Raw genomic sequence first — 14,691 nt, 5'->3', positions numbered from 1 at the left:
ATGGATTCCTCTTCCAAAGAGCATGACTTGGAAGTAGTTGTATCATTTGTTTGCTAATAGGAGAGCCACGCTTGAGTTTTTCTTTCTTTCTTTTGGCTGAAGGAAGAAGATGAAGTGCTTCGCAATGACTGAAAAATATGAAATCATTATGTTGATATATAAGCGACATTGAGGGAAGAAGATTCTAACACAATCGGAGGACCAACACTAAAAAATATTATTCGAAACGGAAAAAGGAAAAAGAAGAAGAAGAAAGAGTGAGAATTTGGATACGATTCAACTCAAATACCCAAGTCAAGAGATTGATAATGATTGATGGGGACGGATGAGTGTCCAATTTCATCCGCACCAAGTATAATTTTTTTTAGTTAGGAAAAAAATAAAGGAAAAAGGAAACGTGAAGCCAGTCAAAGTCAGCGAAGTGAGGAGGCAGTGAGCATCAGTCTGGTTAAAAGAGATGGATATTTCTTTGTTATCTTCAACCCCGTAGCCACCAGAGGACCCGTCATTCAGATTATCAACAAAGTGGTTGTCTAATCCCTACCCATTCACTAAACTTTGAATCAATAATTTTAATTATTAAATACTCAAGCGTGTAATAACACGACAGGGATAGGGATAGGGATAGGGGTAGCGATAGTGATAATGATAATTGTTACCAAAAAGATAGTGATAATGATAATGATAATAAGGAGTTTCACGTTGTAAATAATACCTCGAATGGTTATCATGCACTCGTTTAAGATTTCAACTGCGCAGTTGGGTTGTGGGTTGTGGAGTGCGTAGTTTGAAATGTCTTATGGTCCAAAGTTGTCTTTTGAAATGTCTTAATTATGGTCCCACTCATCTTTTGAAATGTCATATTTCTGTCTACATGCAGAAGCAAACTGGGAATTTGCCACATAAAAGCAGTCAGTATTGACATTGCCTTTGTTTCTTGTATAAGAAGTGAATGGATGGGTGGATGAATTGAAGAGAGAGAGAGAGAGAGAGAGAGAGAGAGAGAGAGAGAGATGATGGCTAAGGCAGATATCAATGGCAAAGATCGTAGATGGTCTCTTCACGGAATGACTCCTCTTGTCACTGGAGGAACGAAAGGGCTCGGGTTAGCCTTCTCTTTCAATTTCCTAGCTTATTTTTTCAATCTGATCGTTAGTGTTTTCTTCTCAAAAAGAAAAAATTGTAACATGCATGATGCATGTAATGCATATCGAATATACCTCTAGTACATGCAGAGACATCTAACGTTATCAGACAGTCTACTAAGTGAACATTAATTTCTCTCTTTCCCACTTTTTTTTTTTATGTATGGATCATAATTGCATAATATATATAGGCATGCTATTGTGGAGGAATTGGCAGGGCTAGGTGCAATTGTGCATACTTGTTCTCGAAATGAAGGCCAGCTCAATGACTGCTTGAGTCAATGGAAGATGAAGGGTTTTCATCAAATCACTGGTTCAGTATATGATCTGGTGTCAATAGCCCAACGGCATGAGCTAATAAACGAAGTCTCATCACAGTTCAACGGGAAACTTAACATCCTTGTAAGTACTCCATTCATTTAAGTTGTATTTGTTTAGCGAAATCACACAATTTATAGGCCAATTGGTTAGGATAGTGAACCCACTCCATTGCACCCAAATTCGAATTCCCTTCCCAGTCGAAAGGCTTTAATTTTCGTCTTTTTGGTAATGAGAAACCAAGATAATATTATTAAGAAATTTAGTATGATGGATGGTGAGCTAGTCTCGTCCCTCCTCCATCATACCTCCATCATACTCAACAGATGTTTTTTTTTCTCCTTTCTTGAAACTATTTTATTAAAAACTACATCTAAAATATGAAAATCATGATATCCAAGAGTTGTTCTAAAATGGTCATCCTCTTGCAAATATATTATTGGGTAGGAATTGACAGTGCTACGTGCAACTATGCATACGCTGGATTAATCTTTTCTTGTGTTCTTCATTCTGAATATCTTGTGTTCTTGTGTACTTATAACTTAAAATACTGGGAGCAGTGGCCCTAGAGGTCAAAGTGTGTAGTGGGAAAGAGATGGCTAAGAACTACCAATATATTGCCGCGTGAGAAAAATGGGTATAGTCGTGCAGCTATACTATTTATAGGGAAAATATAGGACTGCCTAGCGCTTAGGTGCTTGCGCATCAAAACAAGTATAGCCGCGCGGCTATACTATTTTGTAAAATACGCGATAGTATAGCCGTGCAGCTAGCCTATTTATAGTTTTTTTTTTTTTTTAAAAAAAAGGCCCCGCCTTAGTGCTTGGGTGCCCGCGTGTCAAAACACGTATAGCTGGGCGGCTAGACTATATATTTTTTTAAAAAAAATTAACAGTGGTAAAGCCGAGCTTGTACTTTTTAAAAAAAAAAGAAAAAAGAAATACCAAAGTATATCCGGCCGGCTATACTAAATATATTATATTTTAAAGGAATCGCCTTGCAGCTCTAACTTTTATTTTTCAAAAAAAGTACCTTCCTAGTTGCATTAGTTTATACTTTATTGATATTAATTGGGTGGTTTCAACATATCAAAAGCGGATATTGAAGATAGATAAATTTCACAATAAATCAATCTAAGAGTTCAATGTTTTCTTCTTCTTCTTTTTTGTGGGAATGTTTGCCTTTAATCTAACTCGTTCTCTTGAGTGAAACTTGTTAGAGGAATAACAATCAATATTATTATGATAATTTAATTAAACAATGAAATTAAAAAAATAAATAGAATAATGAAATTAAATATGACTATAAATTAAAAACTGACTGTTCTTGTGGATAGAGGGTTGCAGAATTGCAATGTCCTTGAATACAACTCTCTAAATCAAAGTCCTAGCACTAAGGCTTTGATTTCTGTCGAAATTTGTGTGTTTATCTTTGAAGCTATACAAGAATGATGATATGAATGTTCTTTGCGTATTTGATGTAATTGTACAGACCCAGGGCTTGTGTTTAAATAGAGTGGTTGATACCTATTCCAACATGTATTAGATAAGGACAAACTCAATCAGACAACAACATTATATGATATTTGAATTTTACAAATAATTCACAAATAATTAATTAACTAATCAAATTTAAATCACATAGCCCAAGATGTGTACAAAAAATGGATGTATTATTAAAAAATACGTACATAAGTGTATAATACGAGTATTAAATATGAAAATGCTAAATTCTGTATATGGGTAATGGCCTATAGTAATGGATAATGCTCTAAACTACTCTTATCCGTAAAATAAATAAATAAAAAAAAGGGAAATTTAAATGTTAAAAAAAAAAAAAAAAAACTAGGATCCCAAAGATGGCCCTGAACTATATTTTGTCAGTATAGGTGGCTAGCAGTCAGCATAAAACGGAGCTCTTTTTTTCTTCGTCAATTTTTGCATCCCTAGAATTTTCTTTTCCTATTTGAAGGAGTTCCCAAGTCAATATTGATTTTTGGAAAAAATGAATAAAAGTCAAGATTCAATAACTTCAATCTACACTCATACTTGTTCGATTAAGAGATTCAATAAATTCAACAAAAGATTTGGTTGTGCTTCTTTTCTTTCTTGAGAACTCCTCTAACTTGGAGAAAATAATTACCATTTAATCAAGTGCAAGTTGGCTACGCTAGTAGAAATTCAACCCCATCCGATTGAAGCAACACGTTCCACTATAAATATATCCCTCCTCGCTATATCTCAACTACAATCTTCATCTCATCAAACTCATATTTTTCTTAATATTACAAGCAATGGCAGTTGACTCAATGAGGTCTGCTCTGGTGACCCTTTTCATCCTTGCTATGGTACTGTCTCCGATTTCGACCTCTGAGGCAGCTCGATCCACAGTTCGAGGTAACAATTAATTCACATCGTTTTTCTTCATATAAGATTTAATTTGTACATTTTGGTTCTGATGTATAATTATTTAAGAATAATGTTTTATGTGATTTTTTTCAGATGTGAAAACTATATGTCCTGCTTGTGTATGCTGCACCCCTGCACCACAAGGCTCTTGCTGCAAATGTTGTGCTACACCTTCATCACCAAGTCGAAGTCAGTCCGAGAGAAGTTCTCCATGAGAGACACAAAAATTGATATGGCAACGAAAACGAGTCTAAGTTAACTCAATAATATGGAATAAAACACGGGCTTCCTCTACTTGGAAACCATATTCTGCCCAATTCAATAATATATAACAATTATTAAGTTATTACATGTCTATTTTTTTAATGCGGCATGCGCATTATTCTTTTTTTATTTGAGCTACGTCTTCATTTGATATCAACTTTGCTATTTACGGTGTGCAAACCTTTTTGTCTTCTTCTTAACGGCCATATTATAAACTGCTCTAATATATGATGACGAGATTCAAACTCATGTGCAAAAGGGGCGGGTGGGCTTCGATTGTGTCTTGCTTGGCTCCACCAATTGGATCCGACTAAAATGGATGCGGACCCAAATTTCACCAGAGCTAATCCAAAAACTATCCCTGAACAAATGCATGTGCTGGGGCTAATTTTGTACCCAAAATCTCATAATTTGGGTATGTCCTACTTGCGTTTAGGGTTTAGGGTATTTCGCAGGATGTTGAAAAGTCAAATGGATCCATATCCTTTTAGAATAGGCTTAGAGCCTTTTTAAAATGTTGTTGGGCCTATTGGTGCAGCTGTTTGCTAATTGTAGAAGAGGAATGTTGCCCAAAATTTAAAGTATCCATCCAATTGATAAGATGATTGATTTGGAGCGTCTAATTCAAAACAAATTAACAAATTAGCAATAGAGAAAGACCTAAAATCTGTGAAACAAGTATGCAAGGCTTCTCATATTCAGAATGGCAGAACTTGGCCTTTCGATCACCACAAAATCCATATTTTTGCTACCCTGATTGATTTGCATTGCTTAAGGCCTAACTCAGGTTGAACTTAGGAAAGGGAAAGCGTTTTGCCTTTGTGTTCTTGCAACACCAACCTTGTTCACGTAATTTTGTGGCCCACTAATTAGCCAAATTTGTTTTATCTTATACCGAGACATATTAATCAATAGAAGAATCGCCTAGTTGGCTTCACTCTTACCTTCACGAAGATTAGTCTTATTACCATTTGCTTGATGAATAAAATCTCTGACCTAGGGCCTTTAATTTATTAAAAAAAATAAAAAATAAAAATAAATAAGTCAGGGTACACCAACTTATGCAACTTGCATCACAATGACGGTGGATTACCATTATTTATTTCGTTTTTTTGTAGTAGTGTTAGACTATCGCTTGTATTATAAAAAATAAAAAAAAAAGTAATTTAGCTATATATATATTAGTTGGAACCAGAATCATCATGCACCTTTGAGCCGGCCTATTATTTAATGCTATATTATTGTCTCAACTAAATAATTCGTATAATTCCCTGGCCCATTTTTTATTAATTAGTTAAAATCGATGATATTTTTGTTGGATATGGTTGCATCCCTTAAATGGGTTTGATATGGTCGCATCAAGCAAGTTATACAAGGTTTAATTTTTTGTGTATTTTTGGTAAGGAGAGAGAAACCAAGATAATATTATAATGCTTCAGGAGCTGGTAACATTGTTTTTATCTCCTGTTGCTCAGAGATCTAGTACACAAGTACTTCCTCTGTTTTTGCTCAGCTTTCTTCTCCTTTATTATTGCTTTTATTTTGTAAAGGACCTATTAGTATAGTGATTTTGAGTAATTGCTCTCTCAGACAAGATCTTATGTTCGAATCCTAGCATTTATATAATGTGTGTGAGCTTATTATATTATCGTCCCTCTTAATAAAAAAAAAATATTCCTTTTGTTTTGTATTCGATGACTGCTAGGCTTGATCAAATTCCAACTATACGACACAATTTTCGGCAAATATCTTAGCGCGTGGTTGATAGGTTTGTTGTGTACAAGAGAAGCATTGTGCTTCTTTAGACCTATAAAAAAGTGTAAAGCAGTGCAAGACTAACAAGTCTCCTCTAGTTTCTACTTAATATATATCTTCAATATTCTCTTCAAATTTCTGAATAAATATATATAAAACCAATTTGAAATATCAGTAGCAGCCTCAATAGATGGCGCAGGCAAATAGCAATGGCAAAGATAGTAGATGGTCTCTTCGCGGAATGACTGCTCTTGTCACTGGTGGAACCAAAGGAATTGGGTTAGCGCTTTCTTCCTTTATGCTTGCAATCTGAAAGTGTTCTTTTTTTTTTCGGGACCAGAAGATTCACTCTGATAAGTGCTTCCTCATCAAAAAACAGAAACTTGTAATATAATGCATATACTTATATATATATATATATATATATATATATATAGACACACACACACTTATGTATAAGAGTGTAGTAGGGTACTATTTTCTCGCCAAACTTGTATTGCGAAACGAATGATTATGGTAATTAGTTTAGTGTAAGTAGTACTACATATATATGTGTTGTTTTTAGGTATGCTATTGTGGAGGAATTGGCGGGGCTAGGTGCAACTATACATACCTGTTCTCGTAATGAAGTTCAGCTTAACGACTGCTTGAGCCAATGGAAAATGAAGGGTTTTGATCAAGTCACTGGTTCAGTATGTGATGTTGTCTCAAAAGCTCAACGAGAGGAGCTTATAAACAAGGTCTCATCACTATTTAACGGCAAACTAAACATCCTTGTAAGTGTGCTCCACTTATCTGTTAAACCGATTGAGCCTTAAATTTTTGTATAATTTATGCATGGTCAAAATATATTGGCGGTAAAAAATTTCCAGAGATATGAAGTAAATATATACGTAACTGTACAAGTTAACTCATGATTTAGTGTTATTTTTCTTTTTAAAGTTGGAAGTAGAGGTGTTAAGTGGACCGAGTCGGCCCTAACGCGTTACAAGTCCGGCCCGATTAAATTAGGGTGGTTTTTGTTTCCCAATTATGAATATAAAACCTTCATGTTATGTTTAAACTACTCTTGGACTTTGGCTGTAGATAAACAACGTGGGAACTGCCGAAATAAAACCAGCAATCGAGAGCACAACTGAAGATTACTCATTTATTATGAGTACGAATCTTGAATCTGCTTACCATTTTTCCCAACTTGCACATCCTCTTTTGAAAGCTTCAGGAGCTGGGAACATTATTTTTATGTCTTCTGTTGCTGGCGTTGTATCACTTGGGACGGCTAGTATATATGCTGCCACAAAAGGTCTTTTCCTTTGCACATAGTTTTTGCATTTTAAAATTAAAATAGAATTATAATTGTGCTCTGCAAGTTGAAGATTGGGACTCTTCTCTGCACTCTATTTCAGGAGCAATGAACCAGTTGACAAAAAACTTAGCATGTGAGTGGGCAAAAGACAAGATAAGGACCAACAGTGTTGCACCTTGGTTCATCAGAACTCCCCTCACTGAGCCTGTAAGATCCTTTCAAAAATTTCCATATGATAGTGTTTTTAAAATTTTCTAACTTTTTATGTTATGTTATTAAACTATTAATCAGTAACTGCACATTTAAACTGGAACTTTCCGCACACATAACATGTGCATTCATCTTCTCTATGGTCTCTTCATTACTTGCAGCTTCTGAGTAACCAAAATTTTTTGGAGGCTGTCAACTCTCGATGCCCTTTAGGACGGACTGGAGAGCCAAAAGAGGTGTCGGCCTTGGTGGCATTTCTATGCTTCCCTGCAGCTTCTTACATAACTGGCCAAATTATCTGCGTCGATGGAGGGTTCACTGTCAATGGCCTCCTCTTCCAAGGACCATGAAAAAATTATTTATGTGATTTGTGTGCTTGCTAGTAGTAGGAGAAGCTAGAGGTCTCTCTGGTTTCCTTGTCTTTTGAGTTCGAAAGCTCCTCTCATCCTTCTCATAATATGCCCTTGTTTGTGGTTTTATACGGAGGCCATTGATCTTTTGAGTTCGATAGCTTGCTTGTTTATGTTGAAAATGATATTTTTGCTTGTATTGAAAATGCTACGTTTTCAAATTTGAAACCTTGTCGTGGATAATTGTAGCTTGTAATGTTGTTTTTGACATGAACCTACTATTGTTTCATTTTCAATGTTATTTTAATCTTTAAAAAAAAAAATTGAAACTTTTATACTATAACCCTATGAGGTAAGATTCATGGGTCCGTCGCTGAATATATGTACTTAGGTTTGCTCTAGTAGAAGAATTGGGAGGGCTAGGTACAACTATGCATACTTGTCTTGGAAATGAAGTTGAACTTTAGTGAGTTCTTGAGCCAATGGAAGGGAAAGGTTTCTAAGTTACTGGTGCGGTCTTTGATATCAAAAGCCGAACGAGACGAGTTTATAGGCGAGATCTCATCACTGTTTGATGGAAAGCTTAACATACATCTATCACAGTTTGATGGAAAACTTATAGACAAGATCTCAGCACAGCTCTATCTATCAGTTGAATAGAATATACAATAAGATGAAACTCGTATAGACAAGATAATCTCTTATGAAACACATGGCGGTGTGGCAGATACACCGAAAAATTACTTTTTAGGCAAAATCTCGAGTTTCTACATTGGTTAAGAATTCTCGTCACGCTTTTTCATTTACGATTTTATGTTATTGATTCCTCCTAGAGAAGAGCTACGAAACTACGCTAGTCTAGTCTAATGCTAGGCTAGGTGATTCCTCTCTATCAATGACTGAAGCAACATCCAGAGAGAAAGCTACAAATTTTGGATCATTACAACAATCCAATGGCTAGACTAATTTTATTATAGTGAATGCTATGATTTTATTTATTAAAGTTAATGTTTATGCTTATGCTTATTAAAAAATTCTGTGTCTCCTGACGTTTGGCTAATTAATCCTCCCTATGGTATCTACCCCTTGGCAATTTGCCACAAAAATCAGTAATGAGACAAACTCATCAAAGAAAAAAATCTATAGATTTTCACTTACGTACATGTAGGAGCACAATTCGTTAGTAATAGTGTGATATATGTGCATAAGTTTTTCCTTTTGTATTTTTAATGAATTTTCTTTTATGTGTCAAACTGTAATTCGTAGAAATGAGTAGTATCTCCTTACTAGAAAAGAGGCAAGTAATATCCAATATTAAATATCTAAAATGTTATTTTTCATGTTTTCAAAATAAAATATGTTATCGCATTTTTTTTAAATCATGTTCAGTTCTTTAGAAGATTGTTGAAATCACCCAATCTCAAGTATATATATAATATTCTCGAATTTATAAAATAAACATGTGAATCAGAAGATATGGGTTGTTCCCAAAGAAGATTACCCTAGATATTGTGGTCGTTGATAACTAATGCCATTTTATTTAAATTAATATATCATATTATCATGCACATGATGGCAACTGTGGAATATTATTTTAAGATCATGTGTTCGAATTTCCCTTCCTAATATCGCTTGTGTAAAAAAAACACATTAATAAATAAATAAAGAGTATACATGGTACTTTTGTATTGAGTTTTTTTATGACATAATTAATGAAATGAAATGCTCACTAAATCAAATTTAAGACAAAATGGGATCTAGTTTGCTGTGATATATTGGATCTCTTGGTAAATAATTCAGACACTCATATGCCCTCAGCACGTGGAAGAAATTAATTGGCCTGGGACTCCGGGATGGCCAAATCAAGTGAAATCAAAGTAGCATAATTCTATTTCCTACCACGTATGTGCCATGTGATATATTGGAACTATCAACTAAGAGTGATCATTGTTGTCCTCAACCTCAAATTTCTTTTTTTAAGCAACACATTAACTTAATGACTACTTGAGAAGAACAGGTTTCCAAGTCACTGATTGAATTCAATCTGTGATTTTGGTGTTTATTTATTTATTTATTTATTACTATTTATATTTAAAACAAAGACAATAGCTTATATATATGGTCTCATCTGTTTAGGCATGAATCACGTTGATTTTGTATACCTCGCAAATCACGTTGATTTTGTACAGATTACCAAAAATTTATCTCCATCTCTAAATTAATACTTTTGAAATGTGTTTATGGTCCCAATGGTCTTTTTATTTTTAACGCCTGATCTGACACTGATGCATTGCCTGCGGTGGAGCGGAACCGTCTTCTCTTTTCTTGTGTCCTCTAATCTCAATAATCTATTGCATTATTATAATTTAAAATACTAGCCGGTGCCCTAGATGTCAGAATGTAGTGCCGACAATGTGCGCTGTAATCATTCTAAATTGTAGATTCAAACCTAATTATTTTATGGAGAATGCAAACAACTTTCTCTCTAAACTTTCTCTCTAACTTTCTTTTTTGGAATTTTTTCTTTTTTTGCTTGACATGTGTCATTCTCCTTATACTTAAAACAATGTCATTAATATATTATATAAGTTAACTTTTACTTTCCAAGTTTACTCTTATTAAATATATTCATTTTATCCAAAATAATTTCACAACTTTCTTTCCATATTTTTTTTTAATGTCAATTATTTTTTTAAAGAAAATGTATGTTTTTTGAAAATGTCCCTTTTTTTTTTTTTTTTTTTTTTTAAACACAAAGGACTTTTTTTTTTTTTCTATCTAAGTCCTTTGTAAAAAAGGGGAGGAATTTCCTCTTAAAAGCAGATATTTTCTTTAAAAAAATTAATAAAATGATAAGAAAGTTGTGAAATTTTTTTGGATAAATTGAATACATTTAATAAGGATAAAATTGGAAAGCAAAAGTTAGTTTGTATAATATATTAATAACATTGTTTTTAAGTGTATGGAAAATGACACGTGTCAAGCAAAAAAAGAAGAATGTCCAAAAGAGAATATTAAAAAGAACTCTTATTTCAATTAAATGTCCATCATGCTTTCAACATTTTGGTTTCTTTTCAACCTGTACAAATATTATTTTATTTTATCGTATTTCTGTCAATACATGTGCACATCGAAGCTGTCAATATTATCACGCAGATCAAAATAAAATATTGAATGCAGATTTTGTTTCTTATATAAGAAGTTGATGGATGGATGGATGGGAGAGAGAGAGAGAGAGAGAGAGAGAGAGAGAGAGATGGCTAAGGCAGATATCAGTCGTAGATGGTCTCTTCAAGGAATGACTGCTCTTGTCACTGGAGGAACCAAAGGAATGGGGTTAGCCTTCTCTTTCAATTTCTTAGCTAACTTATGTTTGCAATCTAATCCATGAGTGTTTTCTGATCAAAAAGATGATTTTGTAACATGCATGCATTACTAAGAGGTTAGGCTCCGGTTTACGCTAAGCATAAGCATCTATGTTGTTGAACAGTCTACTAAACAAACACTAATTTCTTATGTATTAAGACATTAAAGTTGGACTTTTCTTTAAACATAAGCATCTAATGTATTCCGACAATCTAAGAAAACACAAACTTTTCTCTCGCTCAACTGTTTATATATTATAAAATGTATTGATATATATGATATAGTTTTGTATATTCACTGATGTTTGGCAATTTACTAGTTCCATATATTATTCTAATTAGGTATGCTATTGTGGAGGAATTGTCGGGGCTAGGTGCATCTGTACATACTTGTGCTCGGAACCAAGACCAGCTCAATGACTGCTTGAATCAATGGAAGACCAAAGGTTTTCATCAAGTCACTGGTTCCGTTTGTGATCTGTCATCAAGTGCCCAACGACATGAGCTCATAAACCAAGTCTCATCACAGTTTAACGGGAAACTTAATATCCTTGTAAGTACTCCATTTATATATAAGCTGTATTTGTTGAGCCAACAAACAATTTATAGACTATATATATAGCATGTTCTGATGTTCAAAAGTACTTAATTGGTTGTGTACTACTAATATTTGTGGGAGACCAAAGAGTGTATCTACAAATCTTTTAATTTAAACCAAAAATGTAATTTAGTGTCCCTATTGTCAATTGGTTTTGGGGTAAAACGTCAACTTCCTTCATGGTATCAAAGCAGGTTGCCCAGGTGTGAAAGCCCAACAGCCACATATGCTTCACGTCACCTAATATGTGTTGACCATGTGTTAGGCTTGAAATGTCATCACACATATGGGGACGTGTGAGAATGTGAAAGTGACAATGTGCCACATTGGAAAATTAGAAAACTTTATAAGGACTTATAAAGAGTTTGGCTACTCATGCCATTGCCAATTGATTTCAGAATAGAACCTCAACTAACACTTTTTTTTTCTTTATTAAAATATACTTCATTGATTTAAAGGACGTGAGGCATGCCACATCATATGGTATAGAAATGTGAGATAAAAATATAGTAAGTGTAGCATTACTTTAAGAAAAAATGCGAGTATCAAGGAAAAATGTAGTTTTATAAAAGGCTTTTTTTAATTTTCTTAAATATATTTTTATTAGAAACTACACCTAAAATGGAAAATCATGATATTCTAAAGTTGTTCTAAAATGAAAACCGTTTCCAAAAATATGTGGCTGTAGATAAACAATGTGGGAACTGCAGAAGCAAAAGCAACACTCGATTGCACAGCAGAAGATTTCGCATTTGTTACGAGTACCAATCTTGAATCCTCTTACCATTTGTCCCAACTTGCACATCCTCTTTTGAAAGCTTCAGGAGCTGGTAACATTGTTTTTATCTCTTCTTCTGGATCGGTCTCAGTTGCAGGGATTGGAAGTATATATGCTGCCACTAAAGGTATCAATTTGACCACCTTACCCCTTCTTCTTTTCTTTACTCTTTTTTTCCAAATGATCTTTTTGAACTTTCCATTCAAATTTTGTGTGTTAGTTATGTATATGAAGTGAAAATTGTGATGTTCTTTTGGCAATTATGTTTCAGGTGCAGTAAACCAATTGGCAAGATCCTTTGCTTGTGAGTGGGGCAAAGATAACATAAGGGTCAACAGCGTTGCACCTTGGTTCATCAGAACTCCTCTTTCTGCAAATGTAAGATCCTTAGTCTTCGAGTTTTCAGGTGTATCGATTATTTATTCAAATTTAAGTCCATTCTAGACTTTAGTTTTTTTTATATTTATAACGAGGTACATGCGTATGTATATAGGTACATAAAACTTATCATTCTCTCTACTTTATACATGCAGTTTCTGAGTAATGAACAATTTTCGAATGCTGTCAACTCTCAAACCCCGTTAGGACGGTCGGGAGAGCCGGAAGAGGTGGCAGCCTTGGTGTCATTTCTATGCCTCCCTGCAGCTTCTTACATAACTGGTCAGACTATTTGCGCTGACGGGGGTATGACCGTCAATGGCTTCCTCTTCCAAGGATAATTATTGCAATTAAAGTTGGAGCACAAATTGATGTCACTTTCCCAATTTCTAGTGGGAGACACTATTGCTATTGTGTTCAAAGTGGTTTCTATGTTGAGTTATTGTTGTCCTTACATCTTCAGAATAAGTTGTTGAAATCCTATCATGTAGGAAGTCAATTTTTATTTTACTTTTCATTTATTTTTGGGGAGTATCCCAATTGCTTAAGAGTGTGTTAATCGTGAAATTAGTTGTTCCCATGTTTCTTGCTGAGTTTGGTGCTTGTATACTTCTAGTAAACATATTTTTCTCACATTATCTAGACATGATTTTCTTCCCTATAATTTATTTATTTTCTTCTTTGTGGCCCCAAGACATCAACTTTTAGAGAAAAACTTGAATGTCATGTCGTGCCGTCATGTGGAACCATTGCGGGATGTAATTGATTGGGGGAGTATTTTTGCTCATCACTTTAACTCAAGGAATACTCTCACCACTGTTTTAAAAACTCGACACATGTCAATGGTATAACTATGATTAATTATTTACTTTTAAATCTTTTAAAGTATTCAAAAACAAAAACAAAATAAAATAAAAACTAAAAAAAATCTCTCTCCTTCTCTCTCTCCTTTCCCGACCCAATCCCACCCCACCCCACCCCAGACTCCCTATTCTCTACAGCCACCCCCTCAGCAACCCCATCGACCATTCACAGGTGTTGCCGCCATCGTGGCTATTATGCAACAAGTCATCTATGATCTCTCGGTCCCCAAAAACCCTAACCCTAGTGTCGCTGTCAGACATTGTGGCTTCATGTTCACCTCCATTCGTTGCCTTTTCGGCTTCGGATATGGAACCTCATTTAGATTTGAGCCATTGAAGTGCTTGAAATTTGTAAAGTCCCCTCTTAGCATTGCTTCTTCTACTCATTTCTTACTGAATGCTGGTATTTTCCCAAAACTTGCTTTCATTGAGATCTTATTTTCAAGAGTCTCAACTTTAACTAATTTCAACTCAAGAGTAGTACTAGTGTATTATCGTAGGGTATTTGAGATGATATCTTACAAAGGGAAAGAAGAGAGAGGAGAGAGAATTTTTTATAGTTTTTATTTTATTTTATTTTTTGGTTTTGAATACATTAAAAGATTTAAAAGTAAATAATTAACCATAGTTATATCATGAATATGTTTCAAGTTTTAAAAGAGTGATGAGGTTACATCTTGGGTTAAAATAATGAGCCAAAAAACTCTTATTGACAGGAGGTAATAAAACAGTGACATAGTGTGATATACAAAATGCAATTTCACAGCCCATTTTCCAAATCCCATTTGCTGCTGTCAGGTCCATTGTCCAATTCACAATGGCTGGTGATGGCTGCACAGTAAAGGCCAGCCATTATTGCCATTTGATTTAGGAAAGCTAAATCTTATCGCTTACATATATAAATAATTGGTTGGACAATCAAGTAGATGAGGGCATCCATTATTCAACAAATG

The 14,691-nt window shown here is 34.4% G+C and overlaps 3 protein-coding genes across 4 annotated transcripts; all 3 read left to right on the top strand.

The window, feature by feature from the left end:
• Window positions 1-979: 979 nt before the first annotated feature.
• LOC103321908 (NAD(P)-binding Rossmann-fold superfamily protein) lies at window positions 980-4,222 on the top strand. 2 transcript variants are annotated; one of them, XM_089043928.1, is made up of 4 exons: window positions 980-1,105; window positions 1,337-1,547; window positions 3,764-3,859; window positions 3,965-4,222. In XM_089043928.1, exons 1-3 carry the CDS (start codon window positions 1,014-1,016, stop codon window positions 3,773-3,775), a joined length of 315 nt encoding a protein of 104 aa, XP_088900054.1. In that variant the 5' UTR covers window positions 980-1,013; the 3' UTR covers window positions 3,776-3,859; window positions 3,965-4,222. The 2 variants fall into 2 exon arrangements, with proteins under 2 accessions (XP_088900054.1, XP_088900055.1); XM_089043929.1 differs by having other exon boundaries at window positions 990-1,105; window positions 3,755-3,859.
• Window positions 4,223-5,990: 1,768 nt separating this feature from the next.
• LOC103321898 (tropinone reductase homolog At5g06060-like) lies at window positions 5,991-8,030 on the top strand. The gene is made up of 5 exons (XM_008223756.3): window positions 5,991-6,169; window positions 6,456-6,666; window positions 6,977-7,193; window positions 7,297-7,403; window positions 7,568-8,030. Exons 1-5 carry the CDS (start codon window positions 6,081-6,083, stop codon window positions 7,754-7,756), a joined length of 813 nt encoding a protein of 270 aa, XP_008221978.2. The 5' UTR covers window positions 5,991-6,080; the 3' UTR covers window positions 7,757-8,030.
• Window positions 8,031-10,987: 2,957 nt separating this feature from the next.
• LOC103321879 (tropinone reductase homolog At1g07440-like) lies at window positions 10,988-13,593 on the top strand. Its single transcript, XM_008223735.2, has 5 exons — window positions 10,988-11,092; window positions 11,464-11,674; window positions 12,408-12,624; window positions 12,769-12,875; window positions 13,031-13,593. The coding sequence occupies exons 1-5, from the start codon at window positions 11,013-11,015 to the stop codon at window positions 13,214-13,216; spliced, it is 801 nt and encodes a 266-aa protein (XP_008221957.2). The 5' UTR covers window positions 10,988-11,012; the 3' UTR covers window positions 13,217-13,593.
• Window positions 13,594-14,691: the final 1,098 nt, after the last annotated feature.

The sequence above is a fragment of the Prunus mume genome, linkage group LG1, assembly GCF_029339155.1.
Source record: "Prunus mume cultivar Tortuosa linkage group LG1, ASM2933915v1, whole genome shotgun sequence".
Classification (NCBI taxonomy): domain Eukaryota; kingdom Viridiplantae; phylum Streptophyta; class Magnoliopsida; order Rosales; family Rosaceae; genus Prunus; species Prunus mume.
This window is presented reverse-complemented; position numbering and strand designations above follow the sequence as displayed.